Source organism: Ananas comosus, linkage group 25, assembly GCF_001540865.1.
Source record: "Ananas comosus cultivar F153 linkage group 25, ASM154086v1, whole genome shotgun sequence".
Classification (NCBI taxonomy): Eukaryota; Viridiplantae; Streptophyta; class Magnoliopsida; order Poales; family Bromeliaceae; genus Ananas; species Ananas comosus.
This window is the reverse complement of record NC_033645.1, coordinates 1448505-1469838: the sequence shown is the minus strand read 5'-3', so window position 1 is coordinate 1469838 and position 21334 is coordinate 1448505. Positions and strand designations below refer to the sequence as shown.

The 21334-nt window shown below is 33.6% G+C and overlaps 1 protein-coding gene and 1 long non-coding RNA gene across 3 annotated transcripts in view; one reads left to right on the top strand and one right to left on the bottom strand.

Moving 5' to 3' along the window:
- Positions 2590–3997, bottom strand: LOC109703544. Its single transcript, XR_002213980.1, has 2 exons — positions 3559–3997; positions 2590–3213 (listed from the first exon to the last, which is right to left on the bottom strand). It is a non-coding gene; the product is annotated as an uncharacterized LOC109703544 (long non-coding RNA).
- The window catches only part of LOC109729045 (protein indeterminate-domain 5, chloroplastic-like), a 5759-nt gene continuing 1831 nt past the window's right edge, over positions 17407–21334 (top strand). Inside the window, exons 1-3 of one of the 2 annotated variants that reach the window (XM_020259667.1) lie at positions 17407–17717; positions 18059–18416; positions 18812–19208. In XM_020259667.1, the coding sequence (XP_020115256.1) occupies positions 18185–18416; positions 18812–19208 (629 nt within the window). In that variant the 5' untranslated portion in view covers positions 17407–17717; positions 18059–18184. Of the gene's footprint in view, positions 17731–18058; positions 18417–18811; positions 19209–21334 lie in introns of both variants that reach the window. The other variant, XM_020259666.1, reaches the window with a different exon arrangement.

Below are 21334 nucleotides of genomic sequence, written 5' to 3'. Positions count from 1 at the left end.
TTGTATGAATCAAATTATTTTTTAATAGACTCTTCACCCAATCTCACATGGTTCACACTAGTATCCTATAAATCCTGTCTAAAATATCTGTTACAGGTAAGAAGCATGGCACCATTCAATGCACTGTTACCAGGTCCCTACATAGGGGATTGTGGGAATCTACTCCATAGTAGGGACACCCACAGGAGGACAACACATTGGCCCCATTAGTAAACTGGAGAGAGAGAGAGAGAGAGAGAGAGAGAGAGAGAGAGAGAGAGAGAGAGAGAGNGTTATATTATATATAATAATAAGGAAGGGGAGTTGAGTGTTGAGTGAGTGAGCCCAAGGGGTTAAATCCATGAGAGGAGACAACAATAAGAACATCCCCTACCTGTTAGGAAATCTAAGGGCAGTTTCTCCAGCTTTAAAGCAGAAAAAGGTCCTTGGCTTTTTGATTTTTTATTATTAATTATTATGGCCCCACCTCATCTTTTAGGTTTGATTGGAAAAGCCCCTCGTGAATCACTGAATTGTGATTGTGGGCTCCTTTTCCTTTATCTTCTTTGGGTGAAATTATTGCCTAGACAGGGAGTGTAAGTTCATTTCATATATAAAAACCCCCTAAATTCTACTGTAAAAAATCTAGAATCTACCGACCATCCCTAGAGGAAGTGGCAAAGAGCTTGGTGGTTGGTATCCGAGATCCAAGTTCGAATTCTAGTTGATTCACATTTTCAGTTAAGTTTATTTCTAAATAAAATAAACGAAGTGGGTAGCGTGTCTTAAAAAAAAAAAAAAAAAAGAAAAAAAAATTAGAATCTAACTTATTCCATGTTGTTTTATAACATTTTAAATACACACTAGAAATCATATATATTCCCTTTCCAACATAACAAGTTTTCAAAAAATATATTTCTTTTACACTTACATACGTACAAACATACATACATACATACATACATACATACGTACGTACATACATACATACGTACGATAGACTCTTTTAATAATAATATAAATTGTATTTGTAGAATCAAAAGTTTAATTCTATTAATCATCAAATGGTGGGTAGCGGTGTACGGAGTGTACGGGGCACACCTGGTGCAGGTACTAATTGGCCTTTTTTGTGGACCCCCTCTGCGTTTTGTTTTAATTTTATTTTCTTTTTCTTTTTTTTTTATTCCAACATCATCAAGCTCCAATGATCATCATCCCCGACAACATAATACTATAAAGAGACAGAATCTTTCTAATACGATAAGGGATTGCATAAGTTTTTGCTATTCCCGCGCAACTCTCAAGTCAAATTTGAAATGACACCAAGCAAAGTAACTCTAACATTTTTTTTTTTGTTTACTTTCACTTTTCTTTTTTCGTTTTTTTTTTTTTTTGATGTGTTTTGTCGCCCACAAAAGACCTCAAAGCGCTTAAAAACCGGATGGTTATTTTTTTTAGTGGAATAACATATGGAGCACCCTCAGTAATAGACCAATTTTCTCCTCAAAAAATTTTTAAAAAAACCAAGTTGAGGAACTATTTTGCATTAATACTTTCTCAATTTTTTTATTTGAAAAATGCGAAGAGTTTTGTGTCATTTGTTAAAGTTTGATAGTTAAAGAGCAGCATTTAAATTCCAAAATAACACAATAAAAATATCATCCTTTGCATCGTATCAGTCAGATCAGATTTATCAATCTAGGTCTAATAATTTAGTTTAACTTAGCCGAATCTCTCTCTCCCCAGCTCGTTTATTTCTCAACTGGTGAGTGAGTCCAAGTAAATTTTTACATCTTCAGTGTCTAGTGCAGTTGTCTGGTATCTTGATCGCGAACCAAGAGGTCGGAAGTTGGATCCCTGCACGCCTCTTTTTTAAAGGAGGGAGTTAATTAGTTCCTGTATATGTGACTAGATATGCAAATTTTATGTGGAGTGGGACCTATACTTGTTTAAATAATAATAATAATAATAATAAAATTATTGTATTTCTATCATCATAGATATTATATCATTGTATACTAAGCTGGCATAAGGCGTACACATATGCGCTACATCCCAAATTACTGGATAGCTACAGTGCACCGGATAAGTCCATCGTTTCCAGCACGTGTCATTGTCTACGTTTTTTTCCTTTTTTTTTTTAAACTTTGAAATGTATGGAGGACCTCTCAAAAATGGCACTTTGAGAAAATACAGTAAGATTTTAATAATTTTAATTTACAGTTACCCAAATTTTACTCCGTTTTAATTAATTGGATATATATATGTTTCTGCCAAAATCAGCTGAGGATATCGATTAAAGTTGACCCTATGATATATATTATCTCAAAATGTACTTCTAAAGTACAGTTACCTATTTTATTATATTAGATATTAATTTAATTACATCAAAAAGTAAATTATTGTGAAATATATTTCGTTTGCAACAGTTTATCCGGTAGTGATAATACAAATCATATTATTTAGTCACATATTATCATAAGATTATAGCAATAATTCTTGTTTGTTGCAAAAAATTATTATAGGATTAATAATTAACAATTGCAACAGTATTTATTGTTGGAAATTAAAAGAATGAATTTTTAGTAGTGTATCTATGCGGTGTACAAATACTAGCATATTGATATGTTCATTACTCATAAGCCCTTACATCAGCTGATCAGTATACATAGGAGATAGACATAGCAAGGACTCCAGCATTTTTCAAAAACAAGGAAAAAAAACATATTTTTGGAGCACTTATTGCACTACTCAATATAATAATAACCAGATTCAGCAAACCTATTCCTCAATATGTATTGTTAACCCTGCACTTCTCCGTCAAGTCCCCGTACAACTTTCTCTCAGACGAAGAGCTCAAGGGGCCATTTGAGCTCCCGAATTTGGGAACAAAAAATGCGTGTTAAAATCAAAATCCTTGTATGACCGATTCTCAGGAAAAGAGTCATGGCCGCAGACATTCTTCAAAAATTGTGGCCGGTGAGGAGATCGAACAATTCTGCATGTGCTAACAACCAAGAAACTTGTAACCACCCTTTTCATAGATGTTTATTCATCAGATACTTGCTCGATCTTTTGCTTCGACGATAGGCTTCCAAACTTACAACCCATGAAAGATGGTAGAGGAATGTAGGCAAAGTAACTCGACCTTCAAGATAAACAAAAGTGGACCAAAGAACTTGCTCTTCTATCTTCCTTGTGGTGGCAAATCTGGATCGAGCGAAACAACGTGATCTGCTAAGATAAGAATCTTATCAACAATTCTTCTTAAGAATATCAGTCAACTTTTGAGTTCTTGGGAAGTGCTTCACTAGTACATGTATTAGATAGTCTTAGAATTCTAGATGCATCAGTGAGCTTTTTTTTTCCTTTTTTGTCGTGATCTTGTTTCGTTCCTCAAAGGCCATGGTTGCCTTCACTAGCGATGCTAAATTTATTTTTCCATAATAAATGAAACATATAACTAGCTACTTTTTCCTCAATAAATATGCTAAAACTAGTTTTAATTATCAAAACATCGATATATTACTTTATTTTCGATACAAAAGCCTCTAAAATCCAGCATAAAAAAATGTTTACCCATGGAAGACGTGAGCTTTGACCTAATCGTGTGATAAATGGCAGGAAGGAACCATCTAACCCGCCAGATTCAACTTCGAGGCAGCTTGTTTGATCATCATCCACAAATTTTGGATGAATAATTGTATAAAAAAATGTACAGAAAATTCATGTGCATCTAAAACTATATGGCCATGTCCCTATTTGGACAATCATTTGGACATTGAGGCAGTGTTTGGTGCGGGAACAAGGAGAGAATAAGTTTTTGTTCTCCCCTTTGTTCCCGAACGTCGTGTTTAGTACCAGAGAATAGTAGTTCTCGAATTTTTAAAAATAAGCTGGTATAAGGCTGGAACTGCCGTTCCACCATTTTTCTTGAAACAAGCTTGTTCTGAGGTGGGAACAAGGTTAATTAAAGTCTAAAAACTATTTCTAATTAATATTTTGATGTTAATTAATTAGATAAAATAATTTTAACTTAAAATTATAATTTTTTTATTCTTTTTGTTCCAATCTAATCATGCATCCAGATACTATTTATCTTATTCCTAGCAACAACTTAATTTTTATTCAAATATAAAACCAATCTAATTTTTATTTACTTTTAAACTTATATTTATTTTTAAAATAAATAATTTTTACTTGTATCGGGAATAAAACGCGACATGAAAGAACAATCAAAAGGGGAATCATTGAGAGGAAAAAAAGGGTAAGAGGGACGAGCTTGTCCTTGCCCAGCGGGTTGCTGTGTTGTACGGGAAACCCGATCCCATTTCCTTTCCGAGTACGTCATGCACACAAATTAATATGTAGCTGGTACTCGCGAAACGTTGATGCATCATCTCCGCTCCGTACCAAAAAAGCACATGATGAACTGAGATGATCGAGAGAGGATGAGGATGTATACAGACAGAAACGAAGAGGTGTTGCATCGTTTTCCTATACCTATGTCGACTTTACATGGAGAGAGAGAGAGAGAGAGAGAGAGAGAGAGAGAGAGAGAGAGAGAGGGTGATATATATTTGATGAAGGCATATGGAAAGGTGCAATGTCGCTGTCCTTGGATGCTACGTCCAAATATTCATTGGCTAGTAGGTACGTAGATATATAGTAGGATTCCGTTGGAATATAATAGACAAAGAAAAAGGATGGTTTTTCCCTTGATAATAGTATTGATATGTATATGTATATAGATATTAATATTAATTAATTGGAGGTGATCTTCTACATATATATATATCTATATAGCATTTGCATCACATCATCTATATCTCAAGCTAATTATTTTTTTAAAAGAGAAATACAATAATTTTTTTCCTCTTTATCTACATAAGAAGTATGACGAAAGAGGTATAGACTATTCGTAGCCTCAATGTAGAGAAAGTTTTTGTGAATTCTTGACAATGATATGCCGTCCATTTAGAAGATAAGATCGATTTACACCAATTAATGCATGGTAGTTCAAAGGTCCGCCAATAAGCCCTGTAGAGAGATCATGGATACGCCTTTCAGATGGACATCTGAATTGAAATGCATGATTACTGCTATATATTCTGAGCCATTTTCTTATCAGTTAATTTCTTTTGTAACAATTAGGAGCTTGCTCCAGCACACTAACTAAGACACTAGCTAGAAGTTCATAAGCAACAAGTTAAATAACTTTTTTTTTTTCCCCTGGAAAAACATGCATGCCTTCTTTCTTCTAAAACTTGAATTTTTCTTTAGAAAAAACACAAAGTACGATTGAGAGTAGAGCTACTGTACTATTAGGAGCACAGCAGCCCTTGTGCTTTTAACTTTCTAGCCATTCATCAATTTTGATGGATGGTTAAGGTGAGAAAGAGAAGAAAAATTGGGAATAAATTGGATGGCGTAATTTCTCTTCTTTCTAAGTTCCTCTTTAATTTCTCTTCTCTCTCATCCTAATTAACCACCAATCAAAATTGATGAATAGTTAGAAAATTAGGAGCACAAAAACTGTTGTAATCCTAATAGTATAGTAGCTCGATCTACTCCTACAATTGGTTACAAAAAGAGACTTTGACATACAGCAAAGTGGTGCCTTTTTCCGTCTAGAAAAACGTTTTAAATGAGATTTAATTAAGCTTTGGCTAATCCTCAGATCAATAATTAACTGCCATCCACATTTCTAATAGCGGCAGATCTGAGCAGTGGTCAAAATTACCAAAGTCATAAAAAGTTACACATTATGATAAACTTTAATTAGTTTTCCAAAGAGAGTGCTAATTCGAACCTATGATTATTTTACCATAAGATCAGCCCTCTAATTTGGTGGCAAAACACTAAAATGCAAATTATATATACAAAATTTGAGAGAAAAATAGCAAGCCATCAGGTAGGTACGATCTGCACTAAAATGCAAATTATGATAAAATATTAGATCGTATGTGCCCAATTCTTACTTGATATAATGATCAGAGCGGGTCACTTTCTCTTGACGCGTACCAAACTGTTTTATTCAACGATATGATCATTTTAAACGGGTTGGATCAGGTTATTTTGACCCGACAGTTTCGGGTCAATATTGCCATCCTCAACCCAACTCGTGTGTCACGGGCAAGCTGTATGAACACATGCATGCATGTAGAGAGAGAGAGAGAGAAAAGTTTCTCTTGATTTGAACCCAAACTTGTTAAATGCTTAGTTTGGGTTTAGTCGACTACAAATCGGCTCAGGTCAATATTGCCACCCCTAACACAACCCGTGCATCGTGCTCGGCGCAATCGCGCGCGCACACACACATTGAGAGAGATAGAGAGATAGAGAGAGATAGAGAGAGATAGCGAGAGAATGTGAAGGAGCTAATTAATCAATCATGTACAAGGTTTAAGACCCCACCTGAAGAATCTCCCACAGTGTTATGACAAAGCCCCTTATTAGAGTAAAACCTAATTAATACAAGTTAGGAGATCACAAAATCAAGGCCTATATATACATATATTTATTTAGTTTAATTAACCCCTCCTATTTAAGTAAATTAAACCCTCACGTCCACGTCCACCTAATTTCTTCTAAGATTCGACAAGGACGAGACAGAATATATTTCAAGCAAATTTTCACGTCCCTTTCGATCTCTCCCCTAATTTAATAATACTCTAACCTTCCATTTTCTTTATCCTCGCAGGGGCCAAGAACACCTACTAATAATTAAGAAATGTTTTTAACGTGATATTTAGTCCGGTAGATATTATTATACATATCTATTCCTTAAAAATTAAGTAGTTTCAAAATTTGAATTAAAAATATTGATTGTTTCATGAAATTAAATAAGTCTTCAAAGTTTATGATTTTTGAATATAAACTTATCTAATAGTACAGAACTCATCCGATGAATTAAATTTGGAATGAGTTACCATGAAAATATATATATATATATATATATATATATATATATATAGTTGTGCTAGAATATTATCGGTAGTAAACGAATCGGTTTACTACCGATTTGTTTTCGATGATAGAGCTTCCAAATTAATGATCGGCACCGTTAAATATGATCTAAACTATTTAAACTATCTGAAAATCAAATTTCACACATTTTTGATATTGTTCTCTTGTCCATCAAGTGAACAGAAAAATGAATGGCTGGAAATGAATATCCTTCAAAAAGTGATGATACAATTTTTATATTTGAGATTTAGAGTCTAGATCTTATTTTAAATAGTTTAAAGAATTTTTTAACAAAAATTTAGTTGATTTGAACTTTTCTATACCGTTAAACGAGCAAACGCACCATATCGGCTATTAAAATTATAGATTTTGTGATTCTTTGATCGTTCAGTTAGTGATGCCAAAAAATCATTAAACTTGATTTCTAGATAATTTAAATAGTCTAGATCATGTTTAATGGTGTCGATCGTCGATTTGGAAGCTCTATCATAAAAAACAAATCGGTAGTAAACCAAACAGTTTACTACCGATAGTAACCCAATCAAACTCTCTCTCTCTCTCTCTCTCTCTCTCTCTCTATATATATATATATATATATATAGAGCGAGAGATAGAGCATGGTTACTATACTATTAATAGAAGAGGAGCTCCCGTACGAGTCTCATTTTTAATCTTAGAATGTTTCTAATAATGATCGACACCGTTAAAACTGATCTAAAATATTTAAACCTTTTAAGAATAAAATTTTATATGTTTTTTTACATTGTTTACTTAATAATCAACCATTTCAATGTTACTAATTTTCAATAACTAGTATAACGAGTTTGTAGTTTAACAATCGATGTAGAAGAATTTAAATTCATTCAAATTTTGATAAAAAATATTTTAAACTATCTAGAATATCGAGATCAACATTCTGGATCTTGAATTTAGAAGCTCTATCCTCATCAATTTATTAAAAATTGTTTAAATTTTACCTTTCATTTTGATATGATTTGTTTACTAAATAAACGATGTTGAAAAAATATAAAATTTTATTCCTATAAATTTTATATATCCTAGATCCTGTGTAAATGTGTGAATAATTAATTTGAACATTTTAAAGTTGAAAAATGAGACTATGGTCCGGAGCCCCGGTGCTTAAATTAATTCACCATTTCGTAGTCATACAATTTGACTGAGGTCAATGCTTTGGTAATAGTCGTACATAGCCGCGGGAACAAAAAAAAAAGGAGTATGATATTCGTTTTTTTATTATTTTTTTTAACTCCAAACCAACCAACCAACAACCTAGCTAGACCCAAAAAGAAGCATTGATATTTAGTACTTTGTTTAGATTAAAATTTAGCACCATATTGGCTTTAATTAGCTTCTAAATACAGCTGTTTAAAGAAAACAAAAGTTAATTAAGTACATATATAAGTGATACAAAAATTTTAATACTTCTAAGGGGCGAGAGGAAATTAAAATGTATTCCTTGTGTCTCGGAATGTACATACCGTATTAACTTTTGTTTTCTTTAAACAGCTGTATTTAGAAGNACAAAAATTTTAATACTTCTAAGGGGCGAGAGGAAATTAAAATGTATTCCTTGTGTCTCGGAATGTACATACCGTATTAACACCCTAACACTATTATTTACAACTGATAGGTTTATCTACTATGCTAGCAATTGAGACCCAAAGAAAAACAAAAAAGTAATATTTGGTTACAGATTTATTGAACTATTTTAAATCGGAGCCCAGGTTCGAATGGTGGGTCCGAACTTAGATTGGATTAGATAGGTTTGGTTAAAAGGTTTGGGTCTTTTTAATTCATCATATGATAATGACCTGCCTCGTACCAAGAGAATTATAATACCCTAAGTTTGTTTAACAACAATTAAATGTTAACCAATGAGATAATTTCATACGGCTTTTTGTAAGAGGTGTCTTAATTTCTAAATGTATCCCTACAAAATTTAAATTATCATATTTACTCTTGTAAAAGTTATGCCGTTTACAAAAATATTCCTGCAGTTAGTATTTATTAGAAAATTATAATTAATTACAGAAGAAATATTTAGCGATAGTTAGTTTAGAGGTATTTTATATATATATATATATATATATATATATATAGTTTGGTGTGATATTCTACGATAGCACCAAACACTTGGTGCTATCGAATTTTTTATTGTTAAGTTTAACTCTTTAACTATTTTTATCCGTTGGATTATACTATTCAACCAATAACTCACTCAACCCTAGGGGAGCCACATCATCATAACTGTATATTTTTTTTATCTAAGAGCAGAAAACCTAATAGCACCAAGCGCCTGGTGCTATCGATCGATAGTAATTCAGCCTAATTCTATATATATACATATTTAATTGTAATCCAAGTTGAGAAGAGCGTAGTCGTCGTCTCTGCCGTCTTCAATGTCAGCATCAACTGCGGAGGTGAGAGGAACATCTTCGTTCTTCTCTCCTTTTGCGCCAAATCTCACTTTGCCACTTGTGGCTCGAGATCCACAGCAAGCTCGATCGCCAGCATTGCCCATTGGAATTTTTTGGAGAGACAAATTTGTACTAGCAAAATGGTCATTTTATAGATTTACTGTTAAAAAACTAACGGCAACAAATTAACCTAAGAGATATATTTGAATAACAAAAAAAATTTTAAAAAAATAAATCTGATAACTTAAACTTTATCGGATAAATTTGGGAGGATGACTCTTTACAAGAAACTGCATCAAATTATCCCTAAAAGAAGTATTAGAATGGAATTGGCCTTTTAACCCTTTTTAAAATTTACTCAGCCTTTATATACAGCGTTTCAAAAATAAACTATTATATACCTAACAAGAGCTTGAATATCCGAGCTCTCAATAATGGATGAATTCACGGGATCTAACCCAAGTCCTTCGTGCCATGTCATGTACTATTATATATATATATATATATATATATATATATATATACACACTATAAATAGACAAAATAATTCTCTAATAATTTGAACTTTTCGGGACATGTGACCAGTAATTTTATCGAGACGCTACCAAACAAGGAATGTTAGGACAAAAGTATGTCATAAATAATGTCGTTAGGTCACCAAGAGAGAGTAATATAGTAATAGTTTCTAGTTTCCTGCGGAAAAAATAAAAATAAAAAAGCTAAGGAGGGTCTAAGGAATGTTTTTGCATTATTTTTTTGTTAAGGTTTGGTGATGTTTCTATGTCAGGGAATATTTAGATGTTGGGATTTATATATATTGGTGAAAGAAATTCCTCAGACTATAGGAAGTGTCCATCTCATTCCCCCAAATTAACAAATTGAATTGTAAGCACTAGTTTCAATGGCCGAATTGTATAAAATAATTGTTTAATTATTCTCCAAAAACTTAGGTCTTGTTTCGCATCGTATTTGCTTTTTATTTAAAAAAAAAATTCTGTACATCAAAAAGCATAGAAGTAGACAGTGGATTGATTGTAACTATTCCATCCGAAATATTTAGTGGATAACAAAAAATAAAAATTTAAAAGTAACCATTTTTTGGTTTTAAAAATTGTTTTAAATAAGTTATTATCTATTATTTGGTCTGATGTATTGTAAGCTAGTTAGCGAAAGAAAGCTTTTATTCCAACACAACAAATTATGTAAAATTAGTGTTTAAAAAAAATAAGAAACAAATACGATACCAAATGAGATCTTAAGCTATCAAAAAATAATATGTTTTAATATTTATATTCAACAATCCCCTTTATGTCTGAATTCGACATTTTTTGATAGGCTCAAGATGTGAACTTGAATTAAATAGGAGAAAATTAAAATTACATTAGAAGAAACAGGTCCAATATATATATATATAGTGCGTCTGGTATGCTTTTGGAAGCACGGAGCGCTTTGTGCTTCCAAGTTATTTTCGATGTTCAAACTTTCGAATCGACGATCGGCTCCGTTAGACTTGATCTAGAGTATTTGAAGTATCTAGAAAATAAATTTTGTGATTTTTCGATATCATTTGCCTAGTGATCGAAGTGGCTCAAAATCAACGGCTGAAAATAAAAATCTTACAAAATATGATGATATGACATTAAAATTTTAGATCAAAGTTAGTGATCTTGTTTTATATGGTATAAAAAATTTTCTATCAAAATTTCATATGATTTGGATATTTCTACACCGTTAAATTTGCAAACGGCTCACCACGGCCATTAAAATTATTGATTTTAAGCCCCTTCGATCACTAGGCAAATTAATGATATCGAAAAATTACAAAATGTATTTTCTAGGTACTTCAAATACTCTAGATCAACTCTTACGGAGCCGATCGTCGATTCGAAAGTCCGAACATCGAAAACAACTTGGAAGCACGGAGCCTTCCGTGCTTCTAGAAGCATACCAGCCCACTATATATATATATATATATATATATATATATATATATATATATATATATATATATATATTCATTCAATAGCTGAAAAGTCGATAATACTAAACACTTGGTACTATCCATAGTATAATAGAATAATTATATATATATATTAACAGTTTGGCCCAACCAGAAAGAAATATTGTTTAGTTACATGGAAGTGCACAGTAAAATTCCAGGTTCAAATCTAAAGCGGGTCGGACAATATATAATGATTATCCACAGTGTACGAATCCGACAACGATTCGGATTTTGGATGCTATCCTGTGCTTGAATCTGGATCTAGTTTTGAAAGGCATGTTCGGACCCGATTGGTTTTCACTTGCTGTACAACTAATTTAAGAAAGAAAAACTATATTAAATAAATTTAGAACTTCAAATCTATATTATTCAAGTTCAAAAAATTAAAATCTTAGAGATAGTTTATATCTTCATCAAAACAGATTATTTGCAGTGAAAAAATGAAAAAGAACCTGTGAAAGTCCAGCTTTGGTATGCATGCAAACTCCTAAGAGAAAACTCGATCGATACGATAACTTGATCATTTGTTTGATCGAATTGTATTGTCTTGCCCTGATCTAGATTTTGATTCGAAAGAAGAAAATTCATTTCATCAAAACCCAATTGTTCGGAGAAAATTTTATGACCGTCCAGTTAATTTTTTACATACGTAGAGCTAGTATTACGCTAATATAATAGTTTTTTTGTTGAGTGCAGAACAAATAATATCTTTACTATAGAAATTCCAAGAAAAAAAATGTCCAAAGGTTTTATCCAAAAGAAAGAGCAAATTAAAGAGTAAGAGTTTTTCCCACAGAAAGAGTGAGAAAATGATATATTGCATATATACCGTATGTTCTTTGATCATTTTAACCTTTTAATCATTGCACGTACCATTGCATGTAAATTTTCCATTGCATGTACATATGCTTCAAAATATTCGTAGTAATTCCATTTTTTTAGATTATTGGAGGAAGGCCCCCATAGAGAATGCTTAAATTCCTTGCTCACAATTCCAACATAGGACACAGTGGTCCATGCTCAGGATCGTCCATTCTAGATCAGATTGTGTGGGATCACATATCATAGATCATATGATCTGTTTCAACCTGAGAATATATAAGTGTACTCATATATATACCACACTTAATGCAAATAATTTAGACAAAAATTAAAGAATTTTGACAAGCATCGTATATGGCACAATTAGCTAGGTAACTTTTATAGATTTATTATTTCCTTTTTTCTACAGGATGATAAAGCAGCATGTAACCATATTTCTCATTTTTAATATTTTATATCGGTTTTTCAGCATGATATCTTTTTCTCAAGAAAAATATTTTTTTTTTTTGAGAGATAGGTAGCACGCTACCCGCTTCGTCTATTTCATTTAGAAATAAATTTAACTTGAAATGTGAATCAACTAGAATTCGAACATGGGTCTCGGGTATCAACCACCAAGCCCTTTGCTACTTGGTTTAGGGACGGTCGGTAAGAAAAATGCATTTTACATCTCTTTTTTCCGACAATTGATCAGGATCACCTTATTAATACTCATATCAATTAATACCATTAATACTATTTGCAGGCATCACCATATCTAGTCTTAAGTTTATAAAATAAACCTCTTTGCTTACTCCAAATGCGAGAAAATTAACCTCTTTTCTTACTCCAAATGCGAAAGGCAATAACATGTGAGATAATATATATATATATATATATATAATTATAGTTATATATAATATTTTAATTTATATACTATTCTTATATCGTTATATATACACCCCCCATACTAACCTCCTATATCCCCCTATATCATATAACTTCAATAGAAACTAAGATATATTATAACCAAAGCGTTATGCGGATCAACTCACTGTTCTGTATGTTAAAAACCAATATTGCATAAAATACTTGGTGAGCCACAGACACTCACAGATAAAACGGTCTAAGCGCACTTTTTAAATGTAGTACACTGTCATAAAACAGGCTGCTTGGAGCATAAATTACCTGATGACTACTTAACTTTTAAAAATGTTGCTATATTATGGGCTAAATATATAGTGACAGTTAAAGAGTGTCGCTATAACCTAAAAGAGTGCTGTTAATTTATCAACACTTATTTAAGCATTTAGCAACTGCCGAGACTCTATCTCATTGGCTGCGGTGGCGGAGGAGGACGACAGGAAAGGCTCTTCGTCTAGAATTTCAATGAATTGAGTGAGAAAGAAGAAAAGTTGGTAATTGATTTTTCTTTTTTTTTTTTTCTTTTCTGTTTGTAATCGGGTCAAATTGACTGGGTGTGGTGGGTTGAGTAGAATAATCTTTTATTTTTGGTTGGATTGGGCTTTATATTTAGGCATAAGTAGATATTTTTTTAAGTTTTAGCATAAATGAGACACTTACTCAAAAGTGTCCCAAACATGTGTCCATATAACCTAATTCTGTTATAGTGCAAATTCAAAGAACTAAAAGCTTATACCAACTGTTTATACATGTATTGTGAGGATTTCCTTATACATTGAAATTCATAATTATATGAGTAACTATCACAAACTTGTCATGTGATATTATATTCTATCTTCTCTATTATTATTATTATATCTTTGAAACTTGCTTATCATTAGCTATCGCGGCATCTGCATCAGCTAATGGAATGATGTGTCGTGTGCGTTTTCTACTCGACCTTCGTAGGATGCTTTAATTACCATGAAGCAACAAGAAGGGAAAAATGCATAACATATATACTAGCTTTTGTAAGTTTAATACTTCGTGTCTTTGAGAGAGTAGTATTAACCATAGTTAGTTAATTCGGATTCGGCAAAAATTCGGTACGAGTATAATACGTATAAAATTTGTTTTCTAATTTTTAAATTCGTTGAAAAATTCGGTTTAAAAAACGGATTCGGTATAAAATATAAAATATAAGATATTAAATATAAGATAATTTATATTTAAATATAAAAATTATATGTTTTTTATTCATATTTTCAATAATTTGGGAATAATTCGCGAATTATTCGGCTAGCCCAAAAATTCGCGAATAATTCTCTATCTTTGGAAAAAATTCAAAAACTGGCCGTTTAATTCGGATTTTCAATAATTCATGAATAATTCGTGAATTAACTAACATAGGTATTAACTTGCATTGAAGTATTATTTTTCACACCAACCGTTCCTAGAGCAAGTGGCAGAGGCTTGGTGGTTAATTGGTACCCGAGACCCAAATTCGAATCCTAGTTAATTCACAAGTTCGAATCCTAGTTGATTCACATTTCTAGCTAAGTTTATTTCTAAATGAAATAAAGAAAGCGGGTAGCGTGTTACCTATCCCTCAAAAAAAAAACAAAAAAGAAGTATTATTTTTCACCATTTTAGATTATTAATTCAAAATTTGTTTTGTGCTAATGTAATTGGACATAAATTTAACTTTCTGTGATATAAAGAGTAATATTTGGCAGATGAAAGAAAATTTGGATGGTGCGAATTATAATATACAAATCACAATAGTATATATGCAAATAGAACAATAATTATAGTCTAGATTTTACTTCTATCTGCTTAATTCGTGGCATTCGCATAGCATTACTTATATAAAATTGAGTCTTAGCCTTTTATCAAATAGGGTATATCCCTGTTTAATCAAAAAAAAAAAAATTGAGTCTTAGCCTTGAAAAGTAATGTTGTAACAGAAAGATTTGTAATTTACCATTTATGTGTTTGTTTATGGCTTACACTAATAAAGGCATATTTATGAGGCACATTTAATGTTATCTTGGTTTTTTTTTTTTTTTTTTGGATTTAACCTCAATCAAGCTAACAGTTCTTCACACTGTCATAAAGAGGGTATAAACAAACAATAAGAAGCTTCTTTTTTTTTTTCCCGGGGGTTGAAACCTATAAAGACCACTCAACTATAGGCCCCTCAATCTTCTAAATTTTTAATTTTTCTAATTTGAATAATTTTATTTAGTTAATTATATTAGAGATTTTGTTAGATATACTGATAATTCAATTAATTTTAAAGAATATAATTGCTTTTTTAGAAAATAAACTACACAATCACACAACAATTAATCGCTAATAACTAACAGAGCCTTTAAAATGTGTAAATTATTGATTTAAATTCCTCAAATAACTAAGGGAAAAAAACAAAAATTTGTAAGATAATATTGTATTCGTCAAATTTTCTAATTGTAGTCAACACATAATTATCACTGGAAAGAAAGGACAACTTTGTCCTGAACTTTTATTCAAACTGAAATAATTACAAATGCCTTTTAAAAAAGCTCAAAAATTAACTACTTAAATGATTAGCTCATTTTGATTAATTCCTCCATTCCTATTTCCCTGTCTTTTAAATGTGAATTAGTAAAAAAAATTTAGGTGACATTAATATCCCGCAAACCACTCTACAAAGAGACGAAAGACTCGATCGAACAATTTAAGGATGATATCGCAGCAATTATAACAGAAAATTAATAAAAAAAAAATGCGACATGTACATCCCATGTAGAGGTGTACCCTCACATCTGGAGTGTTTATAAGACCCATTTATTTTTTAGAAAAAAAAAGATGATCGGACTATCGGAAAAATCCTAATTACTATCAAAAGCCTAAGATGCAAATCTTATACCTATGTTATAGGTGTACGAGGTAACATTGCTCTTAATAAAATGTGTTTTGCAAATGTTTTAAATTAAGTTCAGAATGTTCACGAAGCTAATTTTTTTTTTTTTTTTTTTTGAGAAATAGGTAGCAAGATATCTGCTTCATTCATTAAGCAAATCACGAAGCTAAATTTAACTGTAAAGTTGAGTAATGTTATATAATTTCAATAAGGTGCTTTAGGAGGGGCGCCCTAGCTCATTTTTCTCGTAACATGCATGTTATCACATATATATCATGTGTCACAACATTTAGAGAATTTGATTAAAATTTTAGTTTATTGATTCCTCGGAATAACTAGATTGCACATAGTAAATCTTTAAGTTTTAAATTTACGGGTGATGAATTGTATTTGAGTCAAATTAATTAAGCTAAAAGAGGTATGAAGCTCCTTTTCTTCAAAAAATAAAAATAAAAAAACAAGAGAACAAATCTTTGAGACAATATATTTTCAAACTAGATGTCTAAAACGCTTTTTAATTTTTCAGACAACACATTTTCAAACTAGGAATTAGAAGATAGATTCAAAATATTTCTTTCAATCAAATAGTAAAGAAACAGTCACATACGGAACAAGTCATACATGAATGATACTTAGATAAATAATAAATCTTTAATTTTCAAATAGTAAATGCATATATCTTTTCAAAAATGCATGAAAAGAAGAAATATTTAATTCGTTACATTGCACTCGTAAAAGCAAGGTGTTGGTGCATCTTACTATCCGAGTTTAACCCCCACCCAAAAGGAGACGTTGATTGGGAGGACGAGGGGCTGGATTTTGTCCGGTTGTTCAAGGGGAGGAGACACGAAACAGGAAAAGGAGGTGGAAGAGAGAGAACGAAAAGATAGATATATATATATATACATATAATAGAGATCAGGAGAGATTATTATTAGTATCTTTTTTTGTTTTTGTTTGAGAGAAAGATCGTAAACCATATGTCTGTATAATTTTTTTTATTAAATTTATTTTAAATATTAATAATGTGTAAAGTTTTCAATCAATCGTGCAAGATATATAAAATGAGTAATAACATAATGAGTGAGGAAAAATTTTAGAATGCACCAATTATATGGATGACGTGACATTTTCAACCAATTTTTATAGGTTAGTTCATTATTATAAAAAGTATTTGTATTGTATTGTTTTAAAAATATGATTCGCTTATTATTGTTAATGTGATACAAGTATGACACGTAGGCGTTGAGAGAGAGAGAGAGAGAGAGAGAGTTACAAAGAGAGAGAGAAGAAGGGTATAAAGCGCTACAGCTCTCACTGGGCCCCACCCCTCGCCACATAGCGACACACTTGCCTGCGCGAGACTCCATCAAAACAACCCCCACCCCTTCTCTCTCTCTCTCTCTCTCTCTCTCTCTCTCTCTCTCTCTCTCTATCTCTATTGTCCAATTTATATTGAATTTTGATGAGTTTTTTTTTATTGTGGTGCAAGTGGTTTGAGGAATGATAGAGGGAAGCTACAAGGGAAAAGGAGAATCATCAGATATAGTAGCTAGGGTGGGAAGGGAAAGTGTGACAAGCAACTCACCTCCAAAGAAAAAAAAAGGAAAAAAAAAAACCCAACCCATTAAAACAAACCTTTTTTAGTCTCTAAACCCAACATCAAAGAAGGAGACGAAGGAGAGGAGGAAGCCAAGGAGAGGAGAGAAAGAAAGATCAGGTCTTTTGGATTGGTTTGTGCCTCCTTTTCTCCCCCTTTTCTCTCTTCTCCCTTTTAAATTTATATCCAAACTTGGTTGTTTTGTTCTCTTCTTTCTCTCACTCTCCTCCTCTCTCTCTCTCTCTCTCTCTCTCTCTCTCTCTCTCTCTCTCTCTCTCTCTTGGTGTTTTTGTTGCCTTTTAGATTTAAAGAAGAGGTTTACAAGGGGCGGGGAGAGAAAGTGTGTGAGGAGATAGAACCAAAGGGAGATATAGCTCCTGGTTGCATGTTGGGTAGTGAGAAAATTCTTTTGTAGCTGTGTGATTTGGACTAGTCAGTGATCAATATTTCCTTATTACCAGAAACCAAAACAACAACAGTGCGTTTGGAGGAAGGGACCAAGAAGAAGAACACCGTCAACACAGAAGCAGCAAGCGTAAAGGGCAAAAGAGAGAAGTGTTGTTTTCCTTGCTTTTGGATTATATACTATGGCCGCCGCTGCCTCCTTCTTCGGTATCCGGGAGGATCCCGACCCCCGCAATCAGATGCAACAGCCGCCGCCGCCGCCGCCGCCGCTGCAGCAGCATCAGCCACAGCTCCCACCCTCTTCGCAATCGGTGCTCGGCTCCACCGCCACCGCCGCCGCCGCCGCCGCTGCCGCAGGGAGCTCTCAGCCTGTGGCTCCTCAGAAGAAGAAGAGGAACCAACCGGGAAATCCAAGCAAGTATCCACACTCCATGTCTATTGCATGTGTTTTCGAGTAATCCCACAAACCCTAGATTCATAAGCTATCTGATTATGATCTGGGTTTCGCTTGCTAACTAGAGCATGTTTGGCGCAGCTTCCTCCGCCCGACCCTCGCCGTGCAGAAGTCGTGCCAAAGAGGCACGACTTAACATAAAAACAAAATATTTGTTCTACTCTCTGAATACTAGACCAATCAATCATTCAGAAGCTTTTTTCCTCCATGCCAAATCTTTCGAAAGAAAAAAACCCGACCTTTTCGGCTTCGCGAGAGCGGAGTAACAATCAAATCGCTCTCGAGCAAGCCCAATTGTTCTGAGTAATTGTCGAAATTCGTCTGTCATCATATACGGCATGATTCGTTTGATCAGATCCGGACGCGGAGGTGATCGCTCTGTCGCCGAAGACGCTGATGGCGACAAACCGCTTCGTGTGCGAGGTGTGCAACAAGGGTTTCCAGCGGGAGCAGAACCTGCAGCTGCACCGCCGCGGCCACAACCTGCCGTGGAAGCTGAAGCAGAAGAACCCGAAGGAGGTGCGGCGCCGCGTGTACCTCTGCCCCGAGCCGACGTGCGTCCACCACGACCCGTCGCGCGCGCTCGGCGACCTCACCGGCATCAAGAAGCACTACTGCCGGAAGCACGGCGAGAAGAAGTGGAAGTGCGACAAGTGCTCGAAGCGCTACGCCGTGCAGTCGGACTGGAAGGCGCACTCCAAGACCTGCGGCACCCGCGAGTACCGCTGCGACTGCGGCACCCTCTTCTCCAGGTACTCCCCCAAATAAATAAACAAAAAACTATAGTAAAAACTAATCGAATTAAATCACAAATTTAATTTTATATATATATATATATATATATATATATATATATATATCACTATAAACAATAATTAGCTCATCATGCATTTTGCATTTAGGGTTTTTCTGTGCATGATTGGGTCATCATTCATGTCGAAAGAGATTCGAGGTGATGTTACTCGTGCACTGACTCGCATTAGCGTTGGATGTTTTTTTTTTGGGTGTGTGTGTGGGATTAGGGTCAGGGTCAGGGTTAGGGTTAGGGTTAGGGTTGTTAGGGGTGGGGATTCGGATTTGGATTGGATTCCGCTCTTTCTCATTTGGTGATAGGAGAGGAGAGGAGAGGAGAGGGGGAGGGGAAGGGAAAAAGCTCATGTCACTTAGGGGGCCGCAGTGAGGAACTGCTCCCACGTGAACCCGTCTCATGGAACTGAAACTGCCGTGGTCTCCTCACATTGAGACTTCAATTAATAAAAAAAAAAAAAAGAAAAAAGAAAGGCACTCCTCTTTCTCCTTGAGACCAACGCCCTCTTTTTTTTTGCATTCTTTGTCTCTGTCTCTGTCTCTCTCTCTCTCTCTCTCTAAATGGTTCACACTCTCTCTCTAGTTCACGTGGTGGCATGTAGGGAAGGGCATAGCAGGTTTGTTCTCATGTGGGTTGGATATATGTGTGGGCATTGCAAGGTCCACAATCTATCTCATGGCCATGTTAATTTGGCTTCAGAGAACGTACATTAATGTACCAGCTCTTTCTCACATAGTACCCGAAGAATAATGTGGTAAAAGTTTGAGTGGGGATGTGAAAAATTAATGGGAGGTGTTCTTTTGCTAGTGTTACTAGATTGAGTGGATATATAGATGAGGGTTGGGCATTCATTGAGCTACTGCAAATATATATATTTATAGGGTTGTGTAATTAACTCGGTGGTTTATTTTTCGTGGCTTTGGTAAAAGTTCTGGAGTTGGAATGGGTGGTGAAGTTTATAGCTTTTGGAAGTTGACGAAGGAATGTTTGTGCAAGCATTGTAGGGTTTTCGATGGATTTGCTTTCACGCTTACAGCAAAAATTCTCCCCTTGCATTAATTGAGCACTCAGGTCCCAAAAATGGGCTTCTATTGACATGCATGGAACTGAGCCTTTTTCCAACTTCAAGGAGAATTTCTTACCTTCCATTTAAGCTATTCAGTGCTTACTAGGAAAGTGGAACAACTTGAGCTCTCTCCTTCCTTTATTTGCTGTCCTTGTTATAATTAAATGAACTACATGCTCTCTCCCTATTTATTGGAGATTCTATCATTGGAAACTTATTGGGTGGGCTACTGCATGCATTCATTAAACTCTCCTTCTATATATTCTCAATTTGGTAATGTTAGGACACGAGCATTCAATGAACACCACCCACGAAAAGCTCACTAGCTAGGTAAGAGATAAAAAATTAATGTACTTCAAGTCAATCTACTTTGAAAGGGAATAGCCATACGAATACTGCAATATTCCTCATAGTATCATCATCCTTAGTATTGAGAGACTACTTACTGAGTATGCATGATTTGAAGATCCACTTCCATTAAGGATTTTGTTTGGATGTCACAATAATTAAGTTATATATATTTAGTAATAATTTTTGCATTACTAATTTGTTTCATTGCAACATATATAAGAAGAGTTCACTTTCAATGTACCATATGCGACCATTGGTTATATATGATGTATCTAAGAAAATAATTTACACAATGCACATATGGAAAAATGCTTCGCTTACAAACAAATCTCACAATATTCGTCTGTAAAGTGTTGTGAAATTTATTTTTAAGTATAGTATATATTACTCTAAATACCACCACGTATACTAGTTTATATATAGTGTTGAAAAATTTATTAGTAAGCATAGCATTACTATATGTCTCATATTTCAATCACTGAATTTAAGATTCAAGTTAATGAATTTGATTTAGGGAATTAAGACTAACAAAGCCATAATGAAGCCATATTTCTGAGGGACATGTGAGACTTATAAAATCTAATCAAATATAAATAAATAATAAAGAATAATTTATAAATTTAATAAATAATTTTCTGCTGAATGTTAAATTC